The sequence below is a fragment of the Budorcas taxicolor genome, chromosome 15 (assembly GCF_023091745.1).
Source record: "Budorcas taxicolor isolate Tak-1 chromosome 15, Takin1.1, whole genome shotgun sequence".
Lineage (NCBI taxonomy): Eukaryota > Metazoa > Chordata > Mammalia > Artiodactyla > Bovidae > Budorcas > Budorcas taxicolor.
The window spans coordinates 19,726,803-19,752,622 of record NC_068924.1 but is presented as its reverse complement, the minus strand read 5'-3'; the positions used below and the strand labels follow the sequence as shown (position 1 = coordinate 19,752,622).

Sequence of the window (25,820 nt, the reverse complement as noted above, 5' to 3'; positions counted from 1 at the left end):
AAAGCAATGATAATTTAAAAGACTACCCGTAAGACATTACAGAATCTAAATTTTTTGTTTAGATTTTATAATGGCAAAAATATCAGCTTATTAAATGCATAATTAGGTCAAAATAGTAAATTTTAGTAGTATTATACCCATTGGAGAACTTGCTAAAATAAGTTCTCTAATTTTTAAATTGTGAAATTTTAAATATTAATAAGAAAAATGAGGTGATAGTGGTAATATTATCCTTTTGGAGAAAGTTTCTCTCATGGTATAGATTTTAGATCTTACGGTAACACAAACCATAATGGCTACATTGAACCTTTTTAAGTCATTTCAGGTATTAGATGAGAAGGTTAAGGAAATTTAGAATAACACACAAATCATAGTTGCAGAGTATAGAAATGAAAGGCCATGGGTATTCCTTTCTAACCACTATCCCCCCCACCATTACTAAAAGTAAAACACACAAACAACTTAAAGAAAAAGATTTCACAGTGGAAATCTTTAGTACAGAGTCAAAGATGTGTTATATATGTATTTTTGTCTTTAAACCTTTTCCATAGATTTTTTTTTAAAATCTAAGAAAATAATAATAGTCATACTCTTTATTTTTTAAACAGGCATTAAGTTCAGAATTAGCCCAAGCCAGAGATGAAACCAAGAAAACACAAAATGATGTTCTTCATGCTGAGAATGTTAAAGCAGGCCGTGATAAGTACAAGACTCTGCGACAGATTCGGCAAGGCAATACAAAGCAACGTATTGATGAGTTTGAAGCAATGTGAGAGCTGTTATTTTGCATACATGTTCTTCATAAGCTGAACCACCAGCAGAGAAAAGCAGGCCTTTGCAGATGTGATGGAATGCATCCCACCTTGCCAAAGCACTTACACCAGTTTGACTGTGGTGGCTAAAAGACATTTAAGGGGAGCTTTTCAGCATTAAGGCAGTGTGATACCATGCTTGATTTTCTTTTTCTTTTGGGCCAGGGAATGAAGAACAGTGCTCCATCACCTCCTTTTTCACATTTTTCATTTTCTGTTTTTTTTTTTTTCTGTTGAAGATTAACACTAATTATCATGTCTGACAAATGTGTGTGTATGATTTAAGCACTTTGTACATTTTACAGGATGATGGTGACTTAATGAGTGTTTAGGTAGAGCACTCTTTCCTTCTCTTCCCATATTTTAGCTGCATATATTTCCAGATTCTCTCTCATTCTCCTTTTCTCAGTGTGTACTTTTCATACCTTAATATGCCCTCTAACCATAGCACTGCATGTTTGAATCATGGGCAGTGATTAAATTAAGCATAGGTGAAAAGTCTTTGATTATTGTGTAGAAGATGGCTATGAATCATGAAAAGGATTAGAAAGTTTAATAAATAGTGTAGTGTACAGCTTGTGGTTAATTTTTTAAAGCTCAATTTAAAACATTATTGGATCTTTTAAAATTACAGTCCTCTTTGACAGCTGGATTGATTGGTGTTTCATCTCCTGTCATCCTTTGGTTTTCTTTGCCCACTGATTTCACAAAGGTATGGACAGCAGGTAGTAAGTGGTTCCCTAGGAAGGTGTATTGGTGAAACACTACTGCAAATGGCAGTTGTCTCTGAAATATTTCATAGATTGGTTTAGAAAAACAGATATTTAATGAAAGAAATTATACATTTGTTGGTAATTGATTGTCATCATTAAAAAAACCCTGGACCTCTCTGGAAGGGCAGCGTATGAAAACATCAGTCCCAAGAAAGGGACAGTAATACTACCTCACTACTATACCTGCAGTGACTGGTCGTTCAAACACAGTGAAATGTGTAAGCTGTATGCTTTATGACACATAGAGATACTTTCCATCATAAAGGAATATTTTTGAGATTTCTTTTTCCTTCTGAATATCTTAAGAGTGCTAAATTTTAACTGCCTTTTTGTTAAACTGAACTGTGGGACTCTGATTTGTATTAAAATTGTAAGCTCTCACTGGTATACTATCTTCTGGAAGGGTGTTGTATGTCTGGGGAAGTGTGTATGTGTGTGTGAATGTATGAGAGAGAGGTTGCCCTTGTAGCATATGACGAATGTCTGTACCTTCATTCTTGATGTAATTATTACATAATCATTTTAGCATATTTGGTTTCTAAATCATTGTGCTTATTTTTTTCAATCTCTAAAGATACTTAAATTCTATTAGCTAATTGTATTTTAGAAATTATAATTTTAGGTTATATTAATTTCATTAATGTTTTACAAAGAAATCTTTCCAGTTTAAAAGATGTTGAATATTCACATGTTCTAACATTTTCTTTACTGTAAAACATCTAGATTTGAAGATAAGGAAAGCCTTGTTTTCTCTGTGTGGTTCAGCTACTTTCCATCTGGTATTATGCATTCAAATTTACATTTATCTATTAAAATTGCCATTTTGTTAGACATTTTTCATGCACAGTAGATTTAAGTTGTGTCTGAAAGTATCTCTTGTGCTTTTTTGATTTTGCTGACTTTAAAAGGATTAATCTGGGCAGACATTATGAAAAGGAAAGGTTGCATTTAATATATTTTTTTGGATTTAGTAGGACAAATAAGTAACTGGTTAACCTTGAAGTGACTGTTGTACAGTGGTTGTGCACATCCTTCAAAACACGGTGGAAGAGGATGTTTCTCCTTGTAGCACATGAGAGGAATAGATGGTGAGCCCTGATATTCATGGTTTAAAGCATGTGTTCACTTCAGAGCATTAAACAATTGCCATAATAGGTGAAAATTTGGATTTCTGTTGGGTTTTTATTAATTTGCTTCATTTTGAATTGTGTGCACTACCATTCCTACTTCAGTTTGATATCAGTGTTGAAAAATTACCAGTTATATTTGCTGTTTATAATCTATTTGTAGATTAGGATTAAAATGGATTTAATCCATTTTTAAAGCTGTGTGAATTTTTCTAAACAGGAACAACTATTTGCAATATGGGTTTTCATTAAACCAATTACAACTTTTATTATTAGCAGTTGAGAAGCACATGTTCATATAGCAATGTAAAAATATATTAATGAGTATTTGGTAAATTCCAACAGGCTTTTCCCATTAGCATAATTTTGTGTTGTATAATTAAGTTACATTACATCTATAATTTTGGATAACATTCATTGATTAACAATAAAGTGACAAAAGCTCATGCCTTCACAGTTCACTGTTGTTATTTAACATGGACTTCTTATATATATTTCCTGAAAATTATAATTTCTAATCTGTAAATTATTATATTTTTAAAATGAGAATTGAATAGGAAAAAGTTTAAAATCTCAATACATTTACTCTTTCCCTAAAATAATATATCTCTTTTGGTATGGAAGTAAGTGATTGTTAATTTTCTGGAGAAGTTAAATTATTAAAGATCAGCCCTCTTCCTAATAGAATATCATATAAGATTTCTAGTCACTGCTCTTACTGTATAGTGAGTGTTTAGTTTTCCTAAGGAAGAAACAGTTTCATTGTCATTGATTAATCTCACTGTTAAAATGTTAGTTTTCTTTAAAGAGCTATATACTAAGTGCTTCTTAAAAATCATAAAGATTATTCCTAAAGAAACAAGTGATAAATCTATTCTAAGAAAAATAAAAGCCAGGTGTTTTCTCAGTTTATAATAATATTTTGTCACTTTATTATTTCTGCCCTCAAAAACAGGTAGTGATCTCTTTATTCTGACCCTGTTAGAAAAGAAAGGGGAATTTTGTGTTACCTAGATTTTGCTTTTTATCTGAGTAGAGTTTTTCTCTTAGAACTAGAATTAGCACTTAGGAAGTTATTTTAGACTGATTAGAACTCACTCCTGGTTATCATTAGAAAAGAGGTCCAATGTTATGATTAAAAATACCATTACTTTCTGTCTCAGCTCTTACCACCTGTTGATTGGTGATATTTTTAGAATTAAAGATAAAAAGATTTTTTAGGCCCCAGAGCATCCCATTTTATGTATGCATGCATAATAAAAGTAATTAGTCTTTTTGAAATCTAAAACTTTAAAGTATAGGGATTATTGCCTTTAGCATTAATTTACTGAACTGATTAGTAAACCAGAGCTTTGGTATCTGTCTATAATAAGGGGAAACATTGAATATGGAACCACACTGGTAGTTCTCTCTTGTTTGTTCTAAATATAACTTTAACTTTTCTTATTCTGTACTTCATTCCTTTTTTTTTTCTTTTTTAACTAGGAGATAGTCTATTAAATAGTCCTGTGTGGTTTATCATGTAGAATGACAAATACTCTACTACATTTTAAAAGCACTATGGATTCAGCAGATAGCATAACTTCATAAACTGTCAAGGCAATATGACTCCTCATGTATTACACTGTTAGCAAGGAAAAATTGGCCTGCCATATATTAAAGCCTGTCACCTTCTCATCCCTGGCTTTTCCAGTTAATTTTAACTCCCCTTTTTTCCTAGTGGACCAATTTCTTAATGTCTCCATCTTAGTGATTTTAAGAGCTACCATTTTCCCTCTGGAAAGATGATGACTTCTTGCTTTGCTGCCTCAATGTTTCAACCTCCCTTAAACTGTGATAACAAAAGTTTTCTGATTTGAGGTTACATACGCTGCTTTAGGGGATTCCCTGATAGCTCAATTGGTAGAGAATCCACCTGCAATTCAGGAAACCCCAGTTTGATCCCTGGGTTGGGAAGATGTGCTAGAAAAGGGATAGGCTACCCACTCCAGTATTCTTGGGCTTGCCTTGTGGCTCAGCTGGTAAAGAATCCACTGGAAATGCAGGAGACCTGGGTTTGATACCTGGGTCGAGAAGATCCCCTGGAGAAGGGAATAGCTAACCACTCCAGTATTCTGATCTGGAGAATTCCGTGGACTATATAGTCCATGGGGTTGCAAAGAGTCAGACATGACTGAGTGACTGTCACTTTCATGCTGCCTTAGGAGTTGAAATATTCTTTATTATTTCTTACAGAATTTTAGGGTTAAAGATTATGACTGAGATAATTACCCCATGGCATGTCTTTAAATTCAAACTTATGTTTGGCTATGGAGTTCCCTAGCTACTAAACAGTTCCAGGTTCTTAAACACCCTTCTTGTCCCCACGAACTGAGGTAACTTAGGACACACACACATTTAGCCAATACACTTTTATTCAGTATGTTGTATATTCTAGGATATAGAAGTATGAGTAAAATGACTGTGACCCATTGTTTTGGACTATCTTAAAGTGTGAAACCTCAAATATTTATCTTAGCTCTTGGATCATTTGCAATAATCTGTTACAATACTAAATTTCTTTTAAGATGGCAACACCATTTTATTGATTCATGGTATTTGTATGCCCAGATTCCTCCGTGCTTATATCTAGTCAGTTGCTTCCATCCTTGTAATTTATTAGTTTTAATTGTTCAGTTTTATTTGATGAACATTTTTAAAATTTAGGTTTGCTTTGATAATTATGCATGTCATTGAGTTTGCTCCTAAAAGTGGTTGACTGGTGTTGTTCAATTAAGTCTATACAGCCATATGTCCATGTTCTTAGTGGTAACATGGGATCAGAATTTCTGAGATTTATGTAATAATCCTTGGGGAAATTCCTTTTGATAAAATATGGATTTATTATATCAAAGCCTTCTAGCACTGTATTATAGTGTATGAAACTTAAAAAGATGTTTTATAAACCTAGAAATGCAGGAATGTCTTAAGCTCATAGGGCAACACTACCCCTTCCTCTCCTTCCTTTTGTTTATACTCTAAAGTCTGTAATTCAGATGTAGCATTTTAGTTTTATATACCATCATTCCATTTATGTAATTATTTGCTCTTAAATGTTAGCTGATTTGGATAAAAAGATACACTGTGTGATGAAGGAGACGAAGATACACTGTGTGATGAAGGAGACGACTACAGCATAAAGAAGAGCAGTAGAGGAAAATGGGCAACTGGTGGAGAGTAAGAATAGACAGTACAGTTTCTTAAGTATGGTTGTTCTCTGATAAATGACTTAATTTTCATTTTATAGGTCGAATTTTAAACACTGATCAATGTTTAAGGATACTCTAAAAAAATAAAGTGCCTAATTTAAAAAGGTTTTCTAACTTTATAAAAAGACTCATTTTATACCCAGTTGACAACCAGTCCGTATAGTAATCTGTGTTCAATACTGAGAAGGTTAGTAGAGTTAGATTTCAGCTGAATCTTCATTACTTTATTGTGTTAAAGTATAAGAGTTACCATTTTAACAATTGTCAAGTGTTGACATTAAGGGTATTCACATTGTTGTGTAACCACACATCACCACTATCCCATCTCCAGAGCTTTTCATCAGCCCTAACAGACTCTCTCTGTCCTTTAAATACTAACTTCCCATTCCTCCCTTTTCCCAGTGTCTGGTGATCATTATCCTAATTTCTGCGTTTTTGAATTTGACAATTCTAGGTACCTCATATAAGTGGGCTGACTCCTATATTTATCCTTTTGTATCTGAATTATCTCACTTAGCATATTTTTAAGGTTCATCTGTATTGTAGGACATAGCAAAGTTTTATTCTTTTTCAAGGCTAAGTAATATTCCATTGTACACATATACCACATTTCCCTTATCCATTCATTAGTTAATGGACATTTGGATTATTTCTGCATTTTTACTGTTGTGAACAGTGCTGCTGTGTACGTTAGTGTACAGATATCTGTTTGAGTTCCTGCTTTCAGTTCTTGAGTATATACCCAGGAATGTAATTGCTGAATCATGTGGTAATTCTGTGTTTAATTCTTTAAGAAACTTGCCAATACTGTCTTTCTCAGCAACTACACTATTTTATATCCCCACTGGCAATGCATAAGAGTTCCAGTTTCTCCACATCCTCAAGTTGTTATTTTATTTGGCCACTCTGCTTGCAGAATCTTAGTTTGCCAACCAGGAATTGAACCCAAGCCACAGCAGTGAAAGTGCTGAGTTCTAACCACTAGACAGCCAGGGAAATCCCTTTCATGTTGCTTTTGCTAATAGCAGTCCAAGTGGATGGAGTGGTATCTCATTTTGATTTTGACTTTAATTTCCTTATGATGCATTTCTCTCTGGTGTTGAACATCTTCTCTTACGCTTATGGACCATTTGTATCTTGTTTGCTGAAATGTATATTCATGTTTTTACCATTTTAAACTTGTTGAATTGTAGAAGTTCTTTATATGTTGTGGATGTTAGCCTATTACCAGATATATGAGTGCAGATAATTTTCCCATTCTGTGAGTTGCCTTTTTATTCTATCAATAGTCTTCTTTGATGCATAAACATTTTTAATTTTGATGAAATTTAATTTATTTTTCTTTTGTTTCCTGTGCTTTAGTCTTGTGTTTTTTTAAGAGGAAAAAATACCTTTTAATGAAGGAACTATTAATGAGACAGAAGAGAGATTATGTAGAGTGGTCAAAGTCTAGAGAGATGAAAAGTAGACTGTTATAACTGGAATAGAAAATGTAGTTTCCTGTGTTCTGACTGCAGGATGGTAAAGCTAGGGAAGGTTGAGTCAGGAATTAATGGGGGCTTTAATCCTTTGCTGAGGTGGTTTAGTTTGATTTGAAGACATCTGGTGCCTTTGGGAATGCAGTTACAGAAGGGAATAATAACTGAACTTTGCTCCAAAGGAAAATTCATGCTGCTCTGTACAATGGACTAGAAAGGGCTATAGTGTAATTAGCCTGCAGAAAGGCTGTGGTCATGGAAATGAATGGTATTACTACCTTCTGAGTGTTTAAAGGAAACATTTAGATGTAATTTGCTCTCATGTTTGCTATATGTGGTAATCGTTTTCCTTCCGTTTGTTTTCCAAATAACATCTTTTGAGGACAGTTAAGACCTCCATTTTATCCCTGAGCTTTTAAGAATAGGTTCTTTAGTGGGACAAAAAAAGAGCTGGAAACTAAGAACACCCAAGAACAAATAGACGAGATTCTGAGTTCTAATTACAAGTTGTTGCACTCTGTTACACTCTAGTTTTATAAGCGATTTCATAGTTCCAAATCAGAACGTCTGTTTTGGAGCATTTCACTAGGATCAAATACAGACATTTAGATTCCAGACTCATTGTTTCATTGGCATGTGTTGACCAAATGTTAATATCCATGTACTTTTGAATTATTAAGAATTGTTTATAGTTGAAAAACTTACTGCAAAGTGTGCCTACAGCAGTTCTATCAATATCCTTTCTGCTCGATGATGACTCTAATAATGTAGTGACTGGAAGAAACTTGAAGGTTTTTTCAAATAGGTTTTAAGGGGTCCAGGAAAAAGTTCTTTCAGATAATTATGAAGGGAGTATATATATCGAAACACAACTCAATGAGGATTATCTCAATATACATAAATAATTTTTCATTGGCTGTGACAACTTTGAACAAATTAATTTGGAAATTGCTGAAGGTTTTTTAAAGTTGAGAATCTGATTATGCTCATCAACTTAGCTTTTTTTTTTTTTTTTGGATTCATATGCTTATGCCCAAATGATATGTTTATTTTTTCCCCCCTTATTTTTGCTTATTTTCCCCAGATAATTTTAATATACTTCTCAATTTTTAGGCCATAAAATTCTGAATATAAATGTATGCTCTTTTGGTAATCTGAGTTATAGGTGGATGGTCCCCCCCCAACTTTAAAATATGTTGATTTATCATTGGCATAGAGATTAAATATAGATGTTTGAAGCTTTTTAATTTGTGTTTTAAGAGTACTTTTACTTGTATTCTAAAAATACATTGTGAATACCTTCATTGTGTAAAAACTAGCATACCAAACAGTAGAAAACCTGAATTAGAACCCAGAACCTAACCATGTATATTATTTACAGTTTAATGTGCTGGGCCACATTACATTTCAGTATACTTGATGCTTTAAGAATATAATGAATTGGGGGGGGGGGACACATAGGCTGTATCAAAGGCTTTTTATCAATGTATAGAAGATACATCCATTGGAAAAAGTAATTTCATTTTTAGAGCAGATTGTTGGCATTAACGTTTGGGGAATATTCTCAAGCATTAGGAAGACTGGAAGCCAGTATGTCTTCTATAGATTACTGATGTGATGTACAGAAGTAGGAAAATGTTCTCCACTACCTATTTTTGAGCCATTATGTGTTCGTTCTTAGGCATTAGAAATTTTAAGAGGCTTTCAGTTTAATGGTATTATGAAAGGAAAGTTGAATGGAAAACTAGGAGGCATGGATTTTCTTCCATTAAGTAATAAGATTAATACATACATGCATATTCATTCATAGAGGCAGTCATTCTTCCAGTGATTTACAGAGCAGTTGCTATTTATGCAAAGCCCTGGTAGAGTTATGAGACAGATTTGACCCTGTGAAAGTGTCAAGGAAACTGTAGACATGAACTTGAGACATGAACTCAAATTAAGGTATAGAAAGTAAAAAAATCAGAAGAGAAGTTGAGATAAGATGTTCAGGAGTTAAAATGAGAGGTTATTATGATTAGTATACAAAGAAACATGATATTGACTTGATTAATGAGACTGGGAAAATTTTCCTTCATTTGTAAAATTCAAGCTACTGGGGAGCATCAGAGTTCTAAATTAATCAGTGAGTAGGTATCCTAATATTAACTTGATTCGCTGCCACTAAATAATTGCATTTTCTTTAATATCAGTGTATCTGGTTTTCTTATAATAGAGTTTACTGAATAATAATGGTTTATGTTAGAATAGCCAGTATTGAAATATAATATTCAGTTTTCTTATAGCCCTTTTGCTAATTACTTAACTTTCCACTAAGTTTACCATTTTTTTTTACTATAAATTATTTTTTTACTTTAAGTAAATATCAGGATATCCATTACCCCAAACAGTACAGGTAGAATTTCCTTCTCAAACACTGGTTAATTGTTTGTGTTGATTTTTGTAAATATCCATATATAGCAACAGTTTGTATCACAGCTAAGCCTCAGAAAACTGGAGTATTGAAGGATTTTTGGTTACTTTTTTTGAGATTATTTTAATCATTAAAATAATTATTATTGCCAGATTCCCTCTCATTTTTATTAAAAGAATTTTGAGCTATGCATAAAGAAAATTTTAAAATCTAGGAAAGTAGCTATTAAGTTATAGCTATTAAAGACATACATTTTTCATTGTCTTTATTATCACGTGTTGAAATTGCCTTTGTAAAGGTGCTTTAGGTCATACTTAACTACTTTATGACTAAGTCTCATTTTTAAAGAACTTGGTTAAATCATTAAAATTAAAAAAAAATATGTAACCATGAAACTGAAGTCAGTAGGTAGAAATAAGGTAATACAGAAAAGTTAAGCTTACTTCCCTCTGTCCTTTAGTCTTGCAGCTCTCCCCAAAGTTAACTATTGGGTTGGCCAGAAAGTTCAGATTTTTCCATGAGATGTTATGGAAAAACCCGAATGAACTTTTGGCCAACCCAATATTTTTTTCCAACTTACACCTCCTGGAAATTACCTATACATACAGAAGCTTGCATATGTTATATACTTCTTGTTTACACGAGGTATAGCATTCTGTATACACAGTTTGCGCTTCTTTCACTGAATGGTGTAATTTGGAAATCATTACATAGAAGTACAAAATACCACAGTATTATGTGGATGCCCCTTATGAAAACTTATATTTTTACTAATACTTTGTTTTATAAACAGTACTGCCATGTATTCTTGTGCAAACACTGCATTTTATCCTATTTAAGATATTGTGTCATAGTGTGGATGAGGTAAGTTTATATAAGATTTAGATATTCCTAAAATACAGGAGGTTGTTTTGGTTTACTCAAATGACATAGGTGCACTTTTTACATTTTAAAAATGTAAGTAGTAATATGTGCTTATAGAAGCATCTTTATAAGAAAAGTAGACACTTTTCCATTTCATAAATTGGATTTCTGTATTTCAGGTTTAAAAGGTGAGATGGCTGTAATGGTCTTTTCACTTTTGAGGACCAAAGGGTAAAAGATCAGCCAGTATATAAAACTCCTCTGACTTCTTCAAATTTTATAATCAGAAAATGTTATTTAAAGAAAAAAGAAGCAAATCAGTAGGGTAGGATTTTCTAAAGGTAGCTTGGGTAGCTTTTTGGTTTTTAATTTCCTTTGAGTGCCACCATTTCTTCAGTGTAGAGTTTTCATTTGCTTACTTTTATTAAAACGAAAAATGGCAAGGTCAGATAATTGCAGACGAAGCACTTGACCGTGACACCAAGCAGAGGCAAAAGTATTTCATAGAATGTCAAAGTTTTCTTTGGTTTTTAAGAAGATAGATCAACTTAATTCATCCTACTATTTATGTGATCTTCCTTTCTGACTTTAGGAAAACGTCCTTTGATTTCAGACTTTACTTTTCAGATTAAATATTGCTCTTGTACCTATAGACTTTTGGTTAAGTGATTTTCTTGGACCCCAAATAATTTAGGGGGATACAGCCTAGATTAGTTTCAAAGTGCTAATGATATTTCATGTTGATTAGAAGAAACAGTGATGTTAATGGTTTGCAGTCTGCCTCTCTTCCGATTCCCTTAGAGTCACAGTAAATTCTAAGCTAATACCAGAGAGGCTCATGAAGTCTAGGTCCTCAGTCCGTAGTAGTTGCCATCTTTCTATTGCTCTTCCAGCTGCTGAGTTCTGTTTTTGCGTAGGTTACAGGAATGCTTAGAAATGTTTAGTCAAGTCAACATACAGACTTCCTAGCCCATGGTTATCCGCTTTCTAGGGGTGCAGGATTCTTTCCCAGATTCTCTTACTTTTTCAGCAGCAGTTTTGTTTTTCTACAATAGATACATAGATCCAGATGTTACCAGTCCAGATCAGGTTAGATAAACAGGCAGTCTGCTTGGCACTTAGAGTGTCTGAAATAGATAGATGGGAAGCAGCACAATGTAGTGAATTTCATCAGGGTTTGTATTACAGCCACTCAGCCATTTTGAGCCTCAGTTTCTCTGTCTGTTAAATGGGAGTACTACTGACTATGAGCATTGACTGTAATAATATACATGGAATATTTTGTTTGCAGCCTGGTATATTAAAGGCATTTATTATGCTATTTTTGTTTTTCATAATATTTGTTCATCTGTCAGTGTTGTATTAGTATTTGTACCTCCCTCGGTCCTATGGGTTCTATTTTTTTCTGTCTTCTGTTTGCCTTTTAAGGACTTTGTGATTCTCTTTAGAAGGTTCAGTTCAGTTCAGTTGCTCAGTCATGTCCAACTCTTTGTAACCCCATGAACAAGGTATTGCTCAGCAGAAGTTTATTGAGTGTGTGCCAGGCCCTGTACTAAGTCTGTAGAGATAAAATAGACAGTTTGTCCTGAGCATGAAGAGTTTGTGATCTACTGCTAGAAAATAATGTGTATGTTTGAATAAGTGAGGTTCAGGGAACCTCAACCTCTGAATGCTGGAGTGTACCAGGGCCCAAGCCTGCCCTGTCTTCAGTACTTGGCTGTCTTAGTGACCTCATGCCCTGTTGTTGCTTGAGATACCATCTGTATGCTAAAAACAAATCTCTAGCCGAAACCCTCTCCCTTGTACTCCAGACATGTGTGTCTAACTATTTACCTGATATTTCCACTTTGATATCTAATAGGCATCTCAAACTTGTTACCTCAAACCAAATTTGAGGTCTCCCTCCTCCTCCCCCCGCCCACTCGTTACTGCCTTAGCCTTCTGCTTCCCCGGCCCTCCTTTGAGTGGATCTGGCCCAAACCTTGACTGTAATGCGATTCTTCTTTTCTTCTCTTAATCCACACCCAATCTAATCACCAACCTGTTGGCCCAACATTCAAAAATACATTTAAAAAATAACCATTCATACACCCTCCACAGCTGTCAGCCCGTCCCACAGACCAGGATTGCTTGTAGTGTTGTTGGAGCCTTCTGATGGGCTTTCTGGAGTCCTCTCTTGTTCTTCTACAGTCTGTGAAGACAGTAGCCTTGGAAAGGTAAGTCAGATCCTGTCACTTATGCCCAAATAACCCCCAGACCTTTTCCATCTCAGTGAAAGCAATATCCCTCTCAGTGGCCATTCAGAGCCCAGGATCTGATCGCTTGTCACTCTCAGACCTCATCTGCTGATTTCCCTGTTCTCACTGAGTTGAGGTCAACTGGCTTCAGTGTTATCTTCTAAACTAGCCAGTGCTCCTGTTTACCTCGGTCCAGAATGACTTCTTCCCCCCAGATATTTTTACGATGCACTTCCTTACCACTTCCAGGATTTTGCTTCAAGGTCACCTCAGTGTGGCCTTCCTTTACCACCCTATTTAAAATTGCACTTTGCCCCAGTATTCCGTACCTATGTCTTTTAACTACTCTATGTAGCACTTACTATCCAATGTACTATACATATATTTTTATATTTCTGTATATATGTGTGTGTATTTTTATTAAATGGGGGTGGATGAATTCTGGGAGCCTAGAAGGAAGGCATCTAATCTTGGTGGAAGGCTCCCTGGAGGAGATGATTCCTAAACCAAGTCTTTCAGGATGAGTTAGTCTGTGGTTTGGGGTGAGAGGCAAAGCTAGGAGGGCCATCCAGATAGCAGGCGTTATGTGTGCAAAAACCTCCAGACAAGGGGTATGCTGAAACTACCTGTTTGTTCAGTCGCTAATTTCTGTCCGACTGCTTGTGACCCCATGGAATGTGGATGTCCAGTGGTATTCTCAAGGCTGGTTTACCCATGGGTTAAGGAAAAAATTGTACCTTAAGAGTAATTTCCAATGCTAAAACCAGGGGCATCAGCTGTGTAAGCAGAGGCTGATGAAGTCTGGGACTAAAGCCAGCTCTAGAGTTGAGGAGGGGCTAGACAGTAGAACTGCCTTGGGCTGTGGGTTAGGAAAGTTCACTTGGGTTACTTCTAGGGACCTGAGGACAGGTTAAGATGGCTTTTATGTATGTTGTGGAGCTACTAAGGAACTTTTTTGGAGGAGCCCTTGCATTTATTCACCCGAATATTTTAGTGCCTGGTACCTTCCAGGTACTATGTACATTCTAGTCACCGAGAATATAATAGTGAAAAAGACTAGATCCTTATCAATGGGCTTACTTTCTATGGTAAAACATGAAACACACATGCAGAATAATTTAAAATTTGAAAATTGTATTAGATTGGGTCATGAAAAATTGACAATATTCAGCCATCTTTGACCTATGAAAGCAACAGATCTATATTAATATTTTGAAAGGAACAAGGGAGTGAGTTGGGAAAAATATGATAATTAGGGTAGAAAGGTCGGAAGAAGTCTCTGAGAGGAAGTGGCATATAAAAAAAGATTTTAAAGTAAATCAAGACAGTAAATGTAAATGCCCAGAAGGATCAAATGAGCACACTGGGCCTGATGGGGAATCATCCACGCCTGTCCAGAGGGCTCAGCTCCTCAAAGCAGCACCCTCAGTGCCGCTGCCCCTTCTGATTCTCCAGGATAAGCCAGCAGACACCTTTTTTTAAAAAGTGTCCAAAGAGTAATGCTTTAAACATTTAAGTAGAAATGTAATTTTATGTGAAATCTCCTAAAGTTTGCATGTCATTTATTTCAAAACATTTAGACAACATTTTGCAAGCCAAACAATGTGTCTGTCCTCCAGAAGTGGCCCACTGGACACTGCTTTATAAGCTTTGCTTTAAAGCATTCCAAGGGGAGAGAAAAGCATGTGCAAAGAACTTGAGGCAAGAAAGGGCTTCAACTGGTTCAAGGAACAGGAAAGAGGGCAGTATGTCCAGAGCTAAGTGAGCCTGAGGGAAAGTTATCTGTGAGATGAAGTTTTGGAAAGGAGCCAGATCTCAAGGAGCCCACAGAAGCACAGGGCAAAAGTGGAGGGACAGATGTGCAAATTTAGTGTGTGCCAGGCAAGCATGCACCTTGGGACCACGTGCCTGGAGGGACGGACACCCTTTCCTAATCTGTACAAGGATACCATAAATGCTGTAGGCGCCCTTGAAGGTAGGTGCACTATCCCATTTCAGACTTCAGTAACCTGCTTCCCTGGTGGTTCAGACAGTAAACCCACAGGAGACCCAGGTTCAATCCCTGGGTTGGGAAGATCCCCTGGAGAAGGGAATGGCAACCCACTCCAGTATTCTTGCCTGGAGATTTCCATGGAGAGGGGAGCCTGGCAAACTACAGTCCATGGGGTCCCAACTAGTCAGACAAGACTGAGCGGCTAACACACACAAAAACTTGCCCAAAGGCCACTATAATGGCAGAGTGTGCCGTGGGTATGGGTTTCTTTGAATTGAAAGTCGCCCTTCCCCTGCTTTTTAAAACTATAAAAGGTTAAGTTTCCAATCGAGACATTTTCACTTGACTGTCCTTTGGAGGATTTTCCTGTCTACATGAAGTGAATGAATTCATTAGAGGGCAAAGAAGAATGCTCTAAATATTATACTGAATACAGAGTAACACTGACCTGGAGACCAAACCCCATCAAATTAGAGATCAGACTTATTCTTCTCGCGTGGGCTAGTAATGCCAACCTGTGAAGAGTTTAGTGCTCTCATTTTCAAGAAAAGGTGAGTATAGCTTAAAGATTTTAAGTTGAAATATGTGATTTATTCTTGTGAGGGTAAGAAAACATCCTTTTATTTTTATTGAGTGTTAAAGCTCTCAAAATCCAGTGGGTCTGTGCTCAAGGAATCTTAGAAATCTAGTGGAAAATAAAATTTGAGATGAAGATGGTTATGGCTAGAAACAGGCCGTTTCAGCTAGTTAATAGATGTTAAATATATTTCTGGAATTTGGTGAGCAGGACTTCAGTAATAAGTAGTGAACTTGGTCTAGAAAAAAATTCAAGAGACTGAGGATCAGATTGCCTAGAGAGTTTCAGCCAAAGAAGAGCCACGGAGGAAGGCGGCTGCAGAGTGAGGCCTGAGAAACAAGTCTCTGCAGCCTTGAGACAAGTTCACACTTTAAGTGAGTCACCTGAAATGCCTATGGAGATTTCTAAGCTAATTTCCAGAGCTAAATGTGATGGAATATTTCGTTAAAATTCACCAGCTGTTTTTGTTTTTGTTTTTATTTTTTTTTCCTTTGGTCACTTATTAGAATATTTGAAGACAGAGAAAGTAGCATAATTAAAAACATTCTTCCGATGCTCTGTGTGGGTTATTTGCTTTACCTTGTCGATAAAAAATGGATCTGATTTAACTTTCCTAAGAATTCTTTTAAACTACTAGATTTTTGCCTGTGGAATTAAAAGGAAAATTGTACTTTTCAGAGAAAAATCACTAGGATTATATTGCGCTTTGAGATTATAGACTGTAATTACTGAAAAAAGTAGGAGTCATCAAACTTTTTCTGTAATGATATTAAATATTTTCAACTTCGTGTGCCAGACATTTTCTGTCACATCTCACAGCCCCGCTGTTCTGGCACGAGAGCAGCCATAGGTGATGTGAGTGAAGGAGCCTGGCTACCTTCCAGTAAAACTTCATTCACAGACACTGAAATCTGACTTCTTTATAATTTTATGTACCATGAAATCATCTTCTTTTGACTTTTAAATCATGGTCTCAACAACAAAAAAATAGATGAGCTGAATGGTCCTTGAGGCATAGTTTGCTGACCTCTGAATTAAAGGATTTTAAAAACCATTAGATTCTTCCAAGGGCCAGTGATACGGCTTTCTTAGCTGTCTAGATTGTTTAGTTCATGGTAGAGGGGTTTTATTTTGTAATAATGAAGAGATTTCCTTATAAATTTGAAAATTTTCCAGCAGGGATTCTCAAACTGGGTGCATCAGAATCATCTGCAGACTTTGTTAAAATGCCGATTTGCAGGGCTTCTCCCTCCCAAAGGTTCTGAGCCAGCAAGTCTATGTGGGGCCCAAGAACTTGGATCTTTAACCAGGAGGCTGATGCTGCTGTTCCAGGACCATACTTTGAGGATCACTTATTTAGAATGAGGGTGTGCGACCCTGTGAGACTAACACAGTTGCTTCTTTTACTCAGTGTCCTCAGAGTAGCTATTGACTTCTTTCTCTACCTAGAGGGTTTGAGACCTTCAAATTCTAATGATTAAAAGATCAAAGATAATTGGAACCAAATTTATAACTGTTATAGTATTTTTCCTCCATTGATTTCTGAAAGTTTTAAACACATACAAACGAGAGAGTGCTTTTCAACAGGGTTAGGGAAAGGAATGTGCCTAGGAGAAATATGAACAAAGAAATTTATTATATACAGTACATTTTCTTAGTAAATATATATATAATAGATACTCAGGCATCAGGTTTTAAAATAGTACATTGCCAGTTGCTTTGGGATTCTATATTCCTCCCCTATCACATCACCTTTTTTTAAAATTTTAACTGTTTGTATCTACAGTATGTCTTCTTTTGCATGCATAGGAATTTTACCTAATTTTGATTACACACACGCACATCTGTTTTGATGAACATAGCTGTGGTTCATTCATTTTCACTGCTCTGAAGGTGTCTGTCTCATGAATGCACTACAATTTTTCTACTCTCTTGATGATGCCCACTTGGATTGTTTCTAGTATTTTTTATTTTACAAACAATATACCCTGAAATCTTCTTGAACATGTTTCCTAGTAATGTAAGCAACAGTATCTGCACCTATGGAGGGGAATTGATCGGTTCAACTTTTCTATGGAAGCATCAACTTGTGTTTCAAAGGAAGAATATATCCACACTAACTTGAACACACTTGCTATCACTAGATTTTTAACTTTTTGCCAGTTTGAAAGGTTTAAAATGTGCTTTTAGTTTGCATTTTCTTGATTACTAATATAGTTCAGAATTTTTCTTAAATTTATGGACTTTTCATGTCTCCTTTGAAATAGCCTTTTTTGCCTGTTTCCTTTAAAAGTTTCTCCACCTTGTTTTGGTAGTTGTGACTAGTTTTGACCCTTTCTTATTCTACATAAATTTTAGAATTAGTTTAAATACTATGGTGGAGAAGGAAATGGCAACCCACTCCAGTACTCTTGCCTGGAAAATCCCATGGACAGAGGAGCCCGGTAGGCTACAGTCCATGGGGTCGCAAAGAGTCGGACACGACTGAGTCACTTCACTTCACTTAAATACTATGGGGAAAAAGCCTTTTTGTTGGAAATATATTAATAATTTGGAGAAAATTACATCTATACAGTACTTAAGTATTCCTAGTCAGGAATATGTAATATCTCTGCATTTATTTATGTCCTTAATACTTTTCAGTAAAGTTTAAATTTTCCATTAAGATCATGTATTTCTTTTGTTAGACTTATTATTAAGCATCTTATTTTTAGTATCTTTTTAGGTGTTACATTTTAAAGCTATTTGTGGCTGGTATATAAAAATGAAGTTGATTTTTGTTTGCTGATCTTATATTTAAGAATCTTGCTCAGTTCTTACTATTTCTTATAATTTCTGAAGCCTTTCAGGCTTTCTGCATAAATAGGCCTCTTCTGCAGTTAATACCATTCTCAGTCTGTCTTCTCAATCCTTATAACTTCTTTTCCTTATCTACCCGCTTGATTTGACTGAAGCTTTTGGTACAATGTAGAACATATGTGCACCTCATTTCTGATTTAAAAAGATCCTTCGAACATTTGCCATGACGTATGTTTGCTGTTTTGGTAGATGACCTTTATCAGGTTAATGAAACTTCTTTATATGTGTATGCCTATTTTGCCAAGAGTTTTTCTTACATAAAAAGGATACTTAAAATTTATCAAATGCAATTTCTTTGTATTTTGAGGTAATATGTGTGTGTGCTTATTTGTTGGCATATTGAATTAGTAGATTTTTCTAATATTAAACCAAATTTCATTCTCGGGATAACAGTATGATTTACGTCCTAACCTATGGCTTGGCACTCCATGAACAGAGTCACTTGTATTGTGAATATCTGCCTCGCTGATGTGTCTGTATCTCTCACTCACAGCCCCCATCCCCATCAAGAGTTGCTGTTTTTCTTAGAGGCCTTTTAGTTTTATGGTGCCCCCTGCTGGCGAGCTTTCAACATTTCTGATACTCTTCACCTCTTAGGCAACTGCATGCGTGGTTTTCTCTGTTACAACTGTAACTCCTCATTTATTTTTATTTTCTTTCTTATACCATAATATTTATTCACTTTACTCCCCAATCCTCCTTTCTCTTGCTCTTACGAAAATTTTTTTCAGTATACTCATGAAAATCATTCTCTTTTCCTTCCTTTTCCTTCTCTCCCATTTTGTTCCTTTATGGGTACTATAAATCTACCTCATTGTTAAGAATGATGAGAACAGTGCTGGTTACTAGGGGGAAATATACAGCAATACATTGTAGACTGACATTTGATACAGTAAAGTGCCAGCTCTGCTAAGCTTCCAAGTCTTTGAAAATACTTAAAATTTTCTGTAAAGTGTTCTTAAATTTCAAATACTACTTAATCACCCTCTAATTAATTCTGCCTATTTAACATCAAAGTTCACTATAAAGAATAAATTGTAAAACTCCTTTGTTTCATTGTTTCTGTGTTCCTTTATCCAAGTTTGAGAGTTCTACTGTATTTTACTACAAAGACTCATGCATTAAACTGCTTGGAAACCAAACTAGTCATCCATAACATGGTTTCCATGGGAAACAGCCCACCACAGCTGCCCTTTTGATAAATAACCCACTTATAAGATAGAGATTATCAGTAACTGTGTTTCCAGTTGCTTAACCCTCAAGCATAGAAAATACGGTAAACAATATTTTCCATTCTCCCTGGTCATAAGACTAAGACTAGTTTGTGTGGAATGGCTGCAACTATGAGAATTCTAGCATCTCTTTAAAAAGGAGATTTAAAGTTATTCTTATTTTCGCATTGTAATAATTGTGGAGATTCAAAAGTGATTGAAAAAGAAAAGTTAGAGGTTAAAGATTAGGAAAGAGATTGCTTTGGCAATTTGGTTACCTAGACGGCTCTACAGAATGCAGGGGACAAGGGTGCTTCTGGCTTCTGTACTACAGCGTTGGCTTCCTTCTGTGTTGTTTTGCTGAAATGCTTTCTAACCTTTCTATGTCTCTTTTAAAAGGTGGGGACCCAAACTGTATGCATTGTTCCAGATGCGTTCTTGCCAAAGCAGTATAAAACAAATGTAACAGTTAGGAAGAAGGCTCTCTGCCTCACTGGGTAAGTACAACTGGTAACAGATTCCCAGTAGACCTGCCACACCCTAGCCACTTCAGAAATGCTGGCAGGACCCCATAAAACCTGAATCTGCATCCACAGCCCCGAGCTTTTAGTCTAGTGAAATGCCAGTCAAAAGAGTTGACCCAGAGCCAGCCCTCCCTGTGCAGCACCTAATCTCACCCACTCTAGATTCTTTCTCAGCTGTTTGTCTCTTCAGCTCTTTGCCAGTCAAGAACATTGAGGTCAGATAGAGTTTACTACAGTGAGATTTTAGCTGTAATCTTTATGAGGTGATTAGACATGCTACTTTAGACTGTTCTCTTACTTTGTGAAAGAACCTTCTTGATGTAGAGTAACACTGTGCCAGCTCACACATATGATACTTGTGTGCTGTTGGAAGGATTTTTTTTTCTTATTTGAAAAAATGTTCAGATATACTTAAAAATAAAGTGTCATACCTATATATTAAGTAAAAGAATTCCAGAATTGGTTCGTAAACCAGATTAGTATTGTGCATTGATTGCAATTTGGAAATATTTAAAAATCATTGATCAACGTGATTACCATAAGAAATTGTTTCAGAGTTATGTTTCGACTCATCCCATTTCTAAATAAAACTACAGCAGAACAGTTTATCTTATAGATCTTCAGTGGTACATTTAAGCCCCCCACCCCAACTTGCTGCTTAAACCTCCCCAAATTCTACACACAAAACTCAGTGAGAATATATTTGAGACAATACTTTAAGACGTGGAATAACTGTTATTTTTTAGATTCGTTTCATGTGACATTAAACAAATGGTGATTTATTTTCACTTAGCCTGGATAATTTTTAGAAATGATTTGCTTGTTTGGCCTTGATATTTATTAATTTTCTAATCCCAAACTCCCAATACTTCCCTTCCCAACTCTTACTCCCCTTTGGCAATCACAAGTGTGTTCTCTATGTCTGTGAGTCCGTTTCTGTTTCATAGATTTGTGTCATATTTAGATTTCAAATGTAAGGGATGTCGTATGGTATTTGTCTTTCTAACCTATTTTGCTTGGTATGATATCTCAAGTTCCATCCATGTTGCTGCAAATGGCATTATTTCATTCTTTTTAATTACCTTGACTTCTGGATTGCTATGAATTGAGTTTAAGGTCATTCACTGAATCTCTGACATTCCATGACATCCCCAAAATATTTTCATTGTTTTGAAATCCACTCGAAGGGCTTGATTTGAAAGGCATGTAGCTGTTTGTGACTCCATAGAATCTAGTTAATCTTATTCCTGATATTAGAGCTAAAATTCTTGGTTAAAACATGTTCTGAACAATCCAGATTGCCACAAATAATATTGTTCTTAGCTATTCATCTTTAAGCCATTAATTCCAATGCAGGCATTTATGTAACTCTTTTCCATTTTGGAAAGTAGGAAGTCAAGAGATATCTGGAATAACAGCAAGTTTGGCCTTGGAGTAAAAAATAAAGCAAGGAAAAAGCTAACAGTTTTGCCAAGAGAACACACTGGTCATAGCAAACACCCTCTTCCAACAACACAAGAGATGACTCTACACATGGATATTACAGATGTTCAATACTGAAATCAGATTGATTATATTCTTTCTAGTCAAAGATGGAGAAGCTCTGTACAGTCAGCAAAAACAAGACTGGGAGCTGACTGTGGCTCAGATCATGAACTTCTTAGTGAAAAATCCAGACTTAAATTGAAGAAAGTAGGAAAAACCACTAGGCCATTCAGGTATGACCTAAATCAAATCCATTACAGTTATATAGTGGAAGTAAGAAATAGATTCAAGGGATTAGATCTGATACATGCCTGAAGAACTATGGGCAGAGGTTCATAACACTGTACAAGAGGCAGTGATCAAAACCATCCCCAAGAAAAAGAAATGCAAAAAGGCAAAATGGTTGTCTTGAGAAGGTCTTACACATAGTTGAAAAATAAGAGATGTGACAGGCAAAGGAGAAAAGGAAAGATACACCCACCTGAATGCAGAGTTCCCAAGAATAGCAAGGAGAGATAAGAAAGCCTTCTTAAGTGAACAATGCAAAGAAATAGAGGAAAACAACAGAATGGGAAAGACGAGATCTCTTCAAGAAAATTAGAGATACCAAGGGAACATTTCAAGCAAAGATGGGCTCGATAAAAGACAGAAACGGTGTGGGCCTAACTGAAGCAGAAGATATTAAGAAGAGGTGGCAAGAATACACAGAAGAACTATACAAAAAAGATATTAATGACCCACATAACCACAATGGTGTGATCACTCACCTAGAGCCAAAAATCCTGGAGTGCAAACTCAGATGGGCTTTGGGAAGCATTACTACAAACAAAGCTAGCAAAGGTGATGGAAATTCAGTTGAGCTATATCAAATCCTAAAAGATGATTCTGTGAAAGTGCTGCATTCATTATGCCAGCAAATTTGGAAGACTCAGCAGTGGCCACAGAACTGGAAAAGGTCAGTTTTCATTCCAATCCCAAAGAAGGCCAATGCCAGAAAATATTCAAACTACCACACAATTGCACTCATATCACATGCTAGCAAAGTAATGCTCAAATTCTCCAAACTAAGCTTCAGTAGTACGTGAACCAAGAACTTCCAGATGTTCAAGCTGGATTTAGAAAAGGCAGAGGAACTCAAGATCAAATTAACAACATTTATTGGATCATAGAAAAAGCCAAAGAATTCCAGAAAAACATCTGCTTCATTGACTAAGCTAAAGCCTTTGACTATGGATCACAACAAACTGGAAAATTCTTAAAAAGATGGGACTACCAGACCATCTTACTTGCCTCCTGCAAAACCTGAATGCAGGTCAAGAAGCAACAGTTAGAACTGAACATGTAACAATGGACTGGTTCAAAATTGGGAATGGCGTACGTTAAAGCTAATTATTGTCACCCTTCTTATTTAACCTATGTGCAGAGTGCATCATGAGAAATGCTGGGCTTCTTGAAGCACAAGCTGGAATCAAGATGGCAGGGACAAATGTCAATAACCTCAGATAAGCAGATGACAGCACCCTTACAGTAGAAAGTGAAGAGGAACTAAAGAGCTTCTTGATGCAGGTGAAAGAGGAGAGTAAAAAAGCTGGCTTGAAACAACATTAAAAAAACAAAGATCATGACATCCGGTCCCATCACTTCATGGCAAATAGATGAGGAAACAATGGAAACAGTGAGAGACCTTATTTTCTTGGGTTCCAAAATCACTGGGAATGGTGATTGCAGCCATGAAATTAAAAGATGCTTGCTCTTTGAAAGAAAAGCTATGACAGGCCTAGACAACATATTAAAAAGCAGAGACATTACTTTGCTGACAAAGGTCCATCTAGTCAAAGCTATGGTGCTTCCAGTAGACACGTGTGGATGTTGAGAGCTGGACCATAAAGAAGGCTGAGTGCCAAAGAATTGATGCTTTTGAACTGTGGTGTTGGAAAAGACTCTTGAGGGTCCCTTGGACTGCAAAGAGATCAAACTAGTCAATCCTAAAGGAAATCAACCCTGAATATTCATTGGAAGGACTGATGCTAAAGCTGAAGCTTCAATACTTTGGCCCCCTGATGCGAAAAGCCGACTCATTAGAAAAGACCCTGTTGCTGGGAAAGATTGAAGGCAGGAGGAGAAGAGGACGACAGGATGAGATGGTTGGATGGCATCACCGACTCAATGGACGTGAGTTTGAGCAAGCTCTGGGACATGGTGAAGGACAAGGAAGCCTGCCATGCTGCAGTCCATGGGGTCGCAAAGAGTCGGACATGACTGAGCGACTGAGCAACACCACCAGCAAAATCCTTCCAGTTGAAATTTGCCTGATGTTTTGCAATTTTTCCTCATTGCTTTCCTCGCATTTATGTTTTTGCTTTTTAGAGTGAATCCTTTGAGTGAGTTTAACTCTGCTATTGCCGTCGGACATACGAAAAGAAAGTTTCTGCAAGTGACAGACATTTTGAATTGTCCAAAGACAGATTTATTAAAGTATCAAGGGAGGTGGCAATCAGCACATCCTTCAGCTTGAAAAGTCACATAGTTGTCTGCCTCAGAATAACAGCTGGGCCCCTTCTTAGCTGATTATAGTGTTATTGACCCAAGGAAAAAGACAGGGACTTCTGACAGGTTTCGGGGACCTGCGGATTTCTGTATCAGAATCCTCAGCCTCTTTGTGATTGAGTGGTCCCGAGGGATTATGATGGCGAGGAATTAGACATGACATGGATAGCCATGGACCAATGAACTAGAGCTGGCAGATGTCTTCAGGGATAGAACACCTACAGCCTCGGGTGACAGGCTGGATCTGAGTCCTGAATCAGCCCCAGAGGCCTCTGGTTGTCCGGTGCATTCAGACCCCCAGGCTTCTTGTTCTCAGCCTTTAGGCCTTGTCATTTCTCTGAGGTGCTAGGCTGATTTTCGTTTAGGAGGCTGTGTTAGACCTGATCTGATGACCTTTCCTGGACCCCTGGTGGTGGGGGAGGGGTAGTGGCCTGAGGTGGGTAAGACAGAACTGGTGAAAATAAAGGGACTGATCCTTTGGGCACACCTGTCTCACAAGCGGCTCAGCTACTTCTCTTGTGATTCACATACAAAGGCTTATCAGACTGTGACGTGAAGGGGAGTTTGTTTATACCATGATCTCATATCTGCATCAAGATTCTGGATCTGAACACTGCAAGATCTATCATGTTAGATTCCTTCTGAGAACCAAAAGTAATTCTAGCAAGGCCGAGGTCAGAGTGTAGAGTCTGTGGAACCACCTTTGTTTTGTTGCAGTGTGTACATCATTGTGTTTCCTCTGTGGCATTCCATCCCCCTTCATAATTAAATAGTAAACTCAGGCTTGGCTATGTGTCACCGGAAAGGTGTTCAGGGTGGTGCCCTTTTCAACCGTATTACGGTGATATATAAAAGTTTTGTTTTCTTCTCTCTTGCCTAATTTTCCTGTTCATTTTCTGTGTCTTCATGCAGGTCCCTGGGATTTGACACATGGCGAGTTTTAGGATAAGGTCATACCAAGATATGCCTGATGATTTGAATGTCTCTCTCCCCCAAAGTCCAGAATCTCAGCTGGAGCCCAATGGACAAGTGTTCCCTCAGTCAGGGCTCTTGGTGGTGGTTCTTTCCACACCTGTCAACTGTTGGCTTCCCTTTTCTTGCTCTTCTGTGTCTCTCCTCCCCCTTCTCGATTGTCTTTCCTAAGGACAGAGCTTAGAGAGCTGGGCCAGGACAGTCGAGCTCTGCACTGCACCCGAAGGTCCTAAGCCAGCATCCTGTCTTCAAGGCTCCATCCTCACAACAGATGCCTGAAGGCATAGGCTTCTGAGAATCCACTTTTTTCTGCATGACTAGCTTGTAAGGAGGAATAAGCTGAGAGGATTTCCAAGAACTTTCCATAAAAAAAAAAAAGTATGTGACATTTTTGGCTTTGAACCAAGAGCAGACTCAGTGGTATATAGCTCTGTTTCCTGGCACACATCTGTGGAATCTGGAAAAATTGTTGCGACACTCTTTCATTCCTGGCTGTTTGTATAACTGTACATAAATGTAGCAATAAATATATTCTAACATCAGCCTGGGGCACTAGTTTCTGCTTGATTCTGCACACTGATGGTGGTCAGTGACTACCACATTCTTGAGGAACTGCCCTACTGGCCAGCGGGCTTGCCTGTCCCGTCTCAGATTCTCATCTTCTCTCATTTCACAAAGTGTCAGCTTGGAGTCAGCC

General features: G+C 36.8%; 1 protein-coding gene across 1 annotated transcript in view; it reads left to right on the top strand.

Moving 5' to 3' along the window:
• Positions 1 to 25,081, top strand: part of RDX (radixin) — a 103,214-nt gene extending 78,133 nt beyond the window's left edge. The window contains exons 14-16 of the mRNA XM_052652103.1: positions 609 to 769; positions 19,995 to 20,092; positions 25,064 to 25,081. Coding sequence (XP_052508063.1) covers positions 609 to 769; positions 19,995 to 20,061 — 228 coding nt within the window. The 3' untranslated portion in view covers positions 20,062 to 20,092; positions 25,064 to 25,081. The remainder of the gene's footprint in view (positions 1 to 608; positions 770 to 19,994; positions 20,093 to 25,063) is intronic.
• Positions 25,082 to 25,820: the final 739 nt, after the last annotated feature.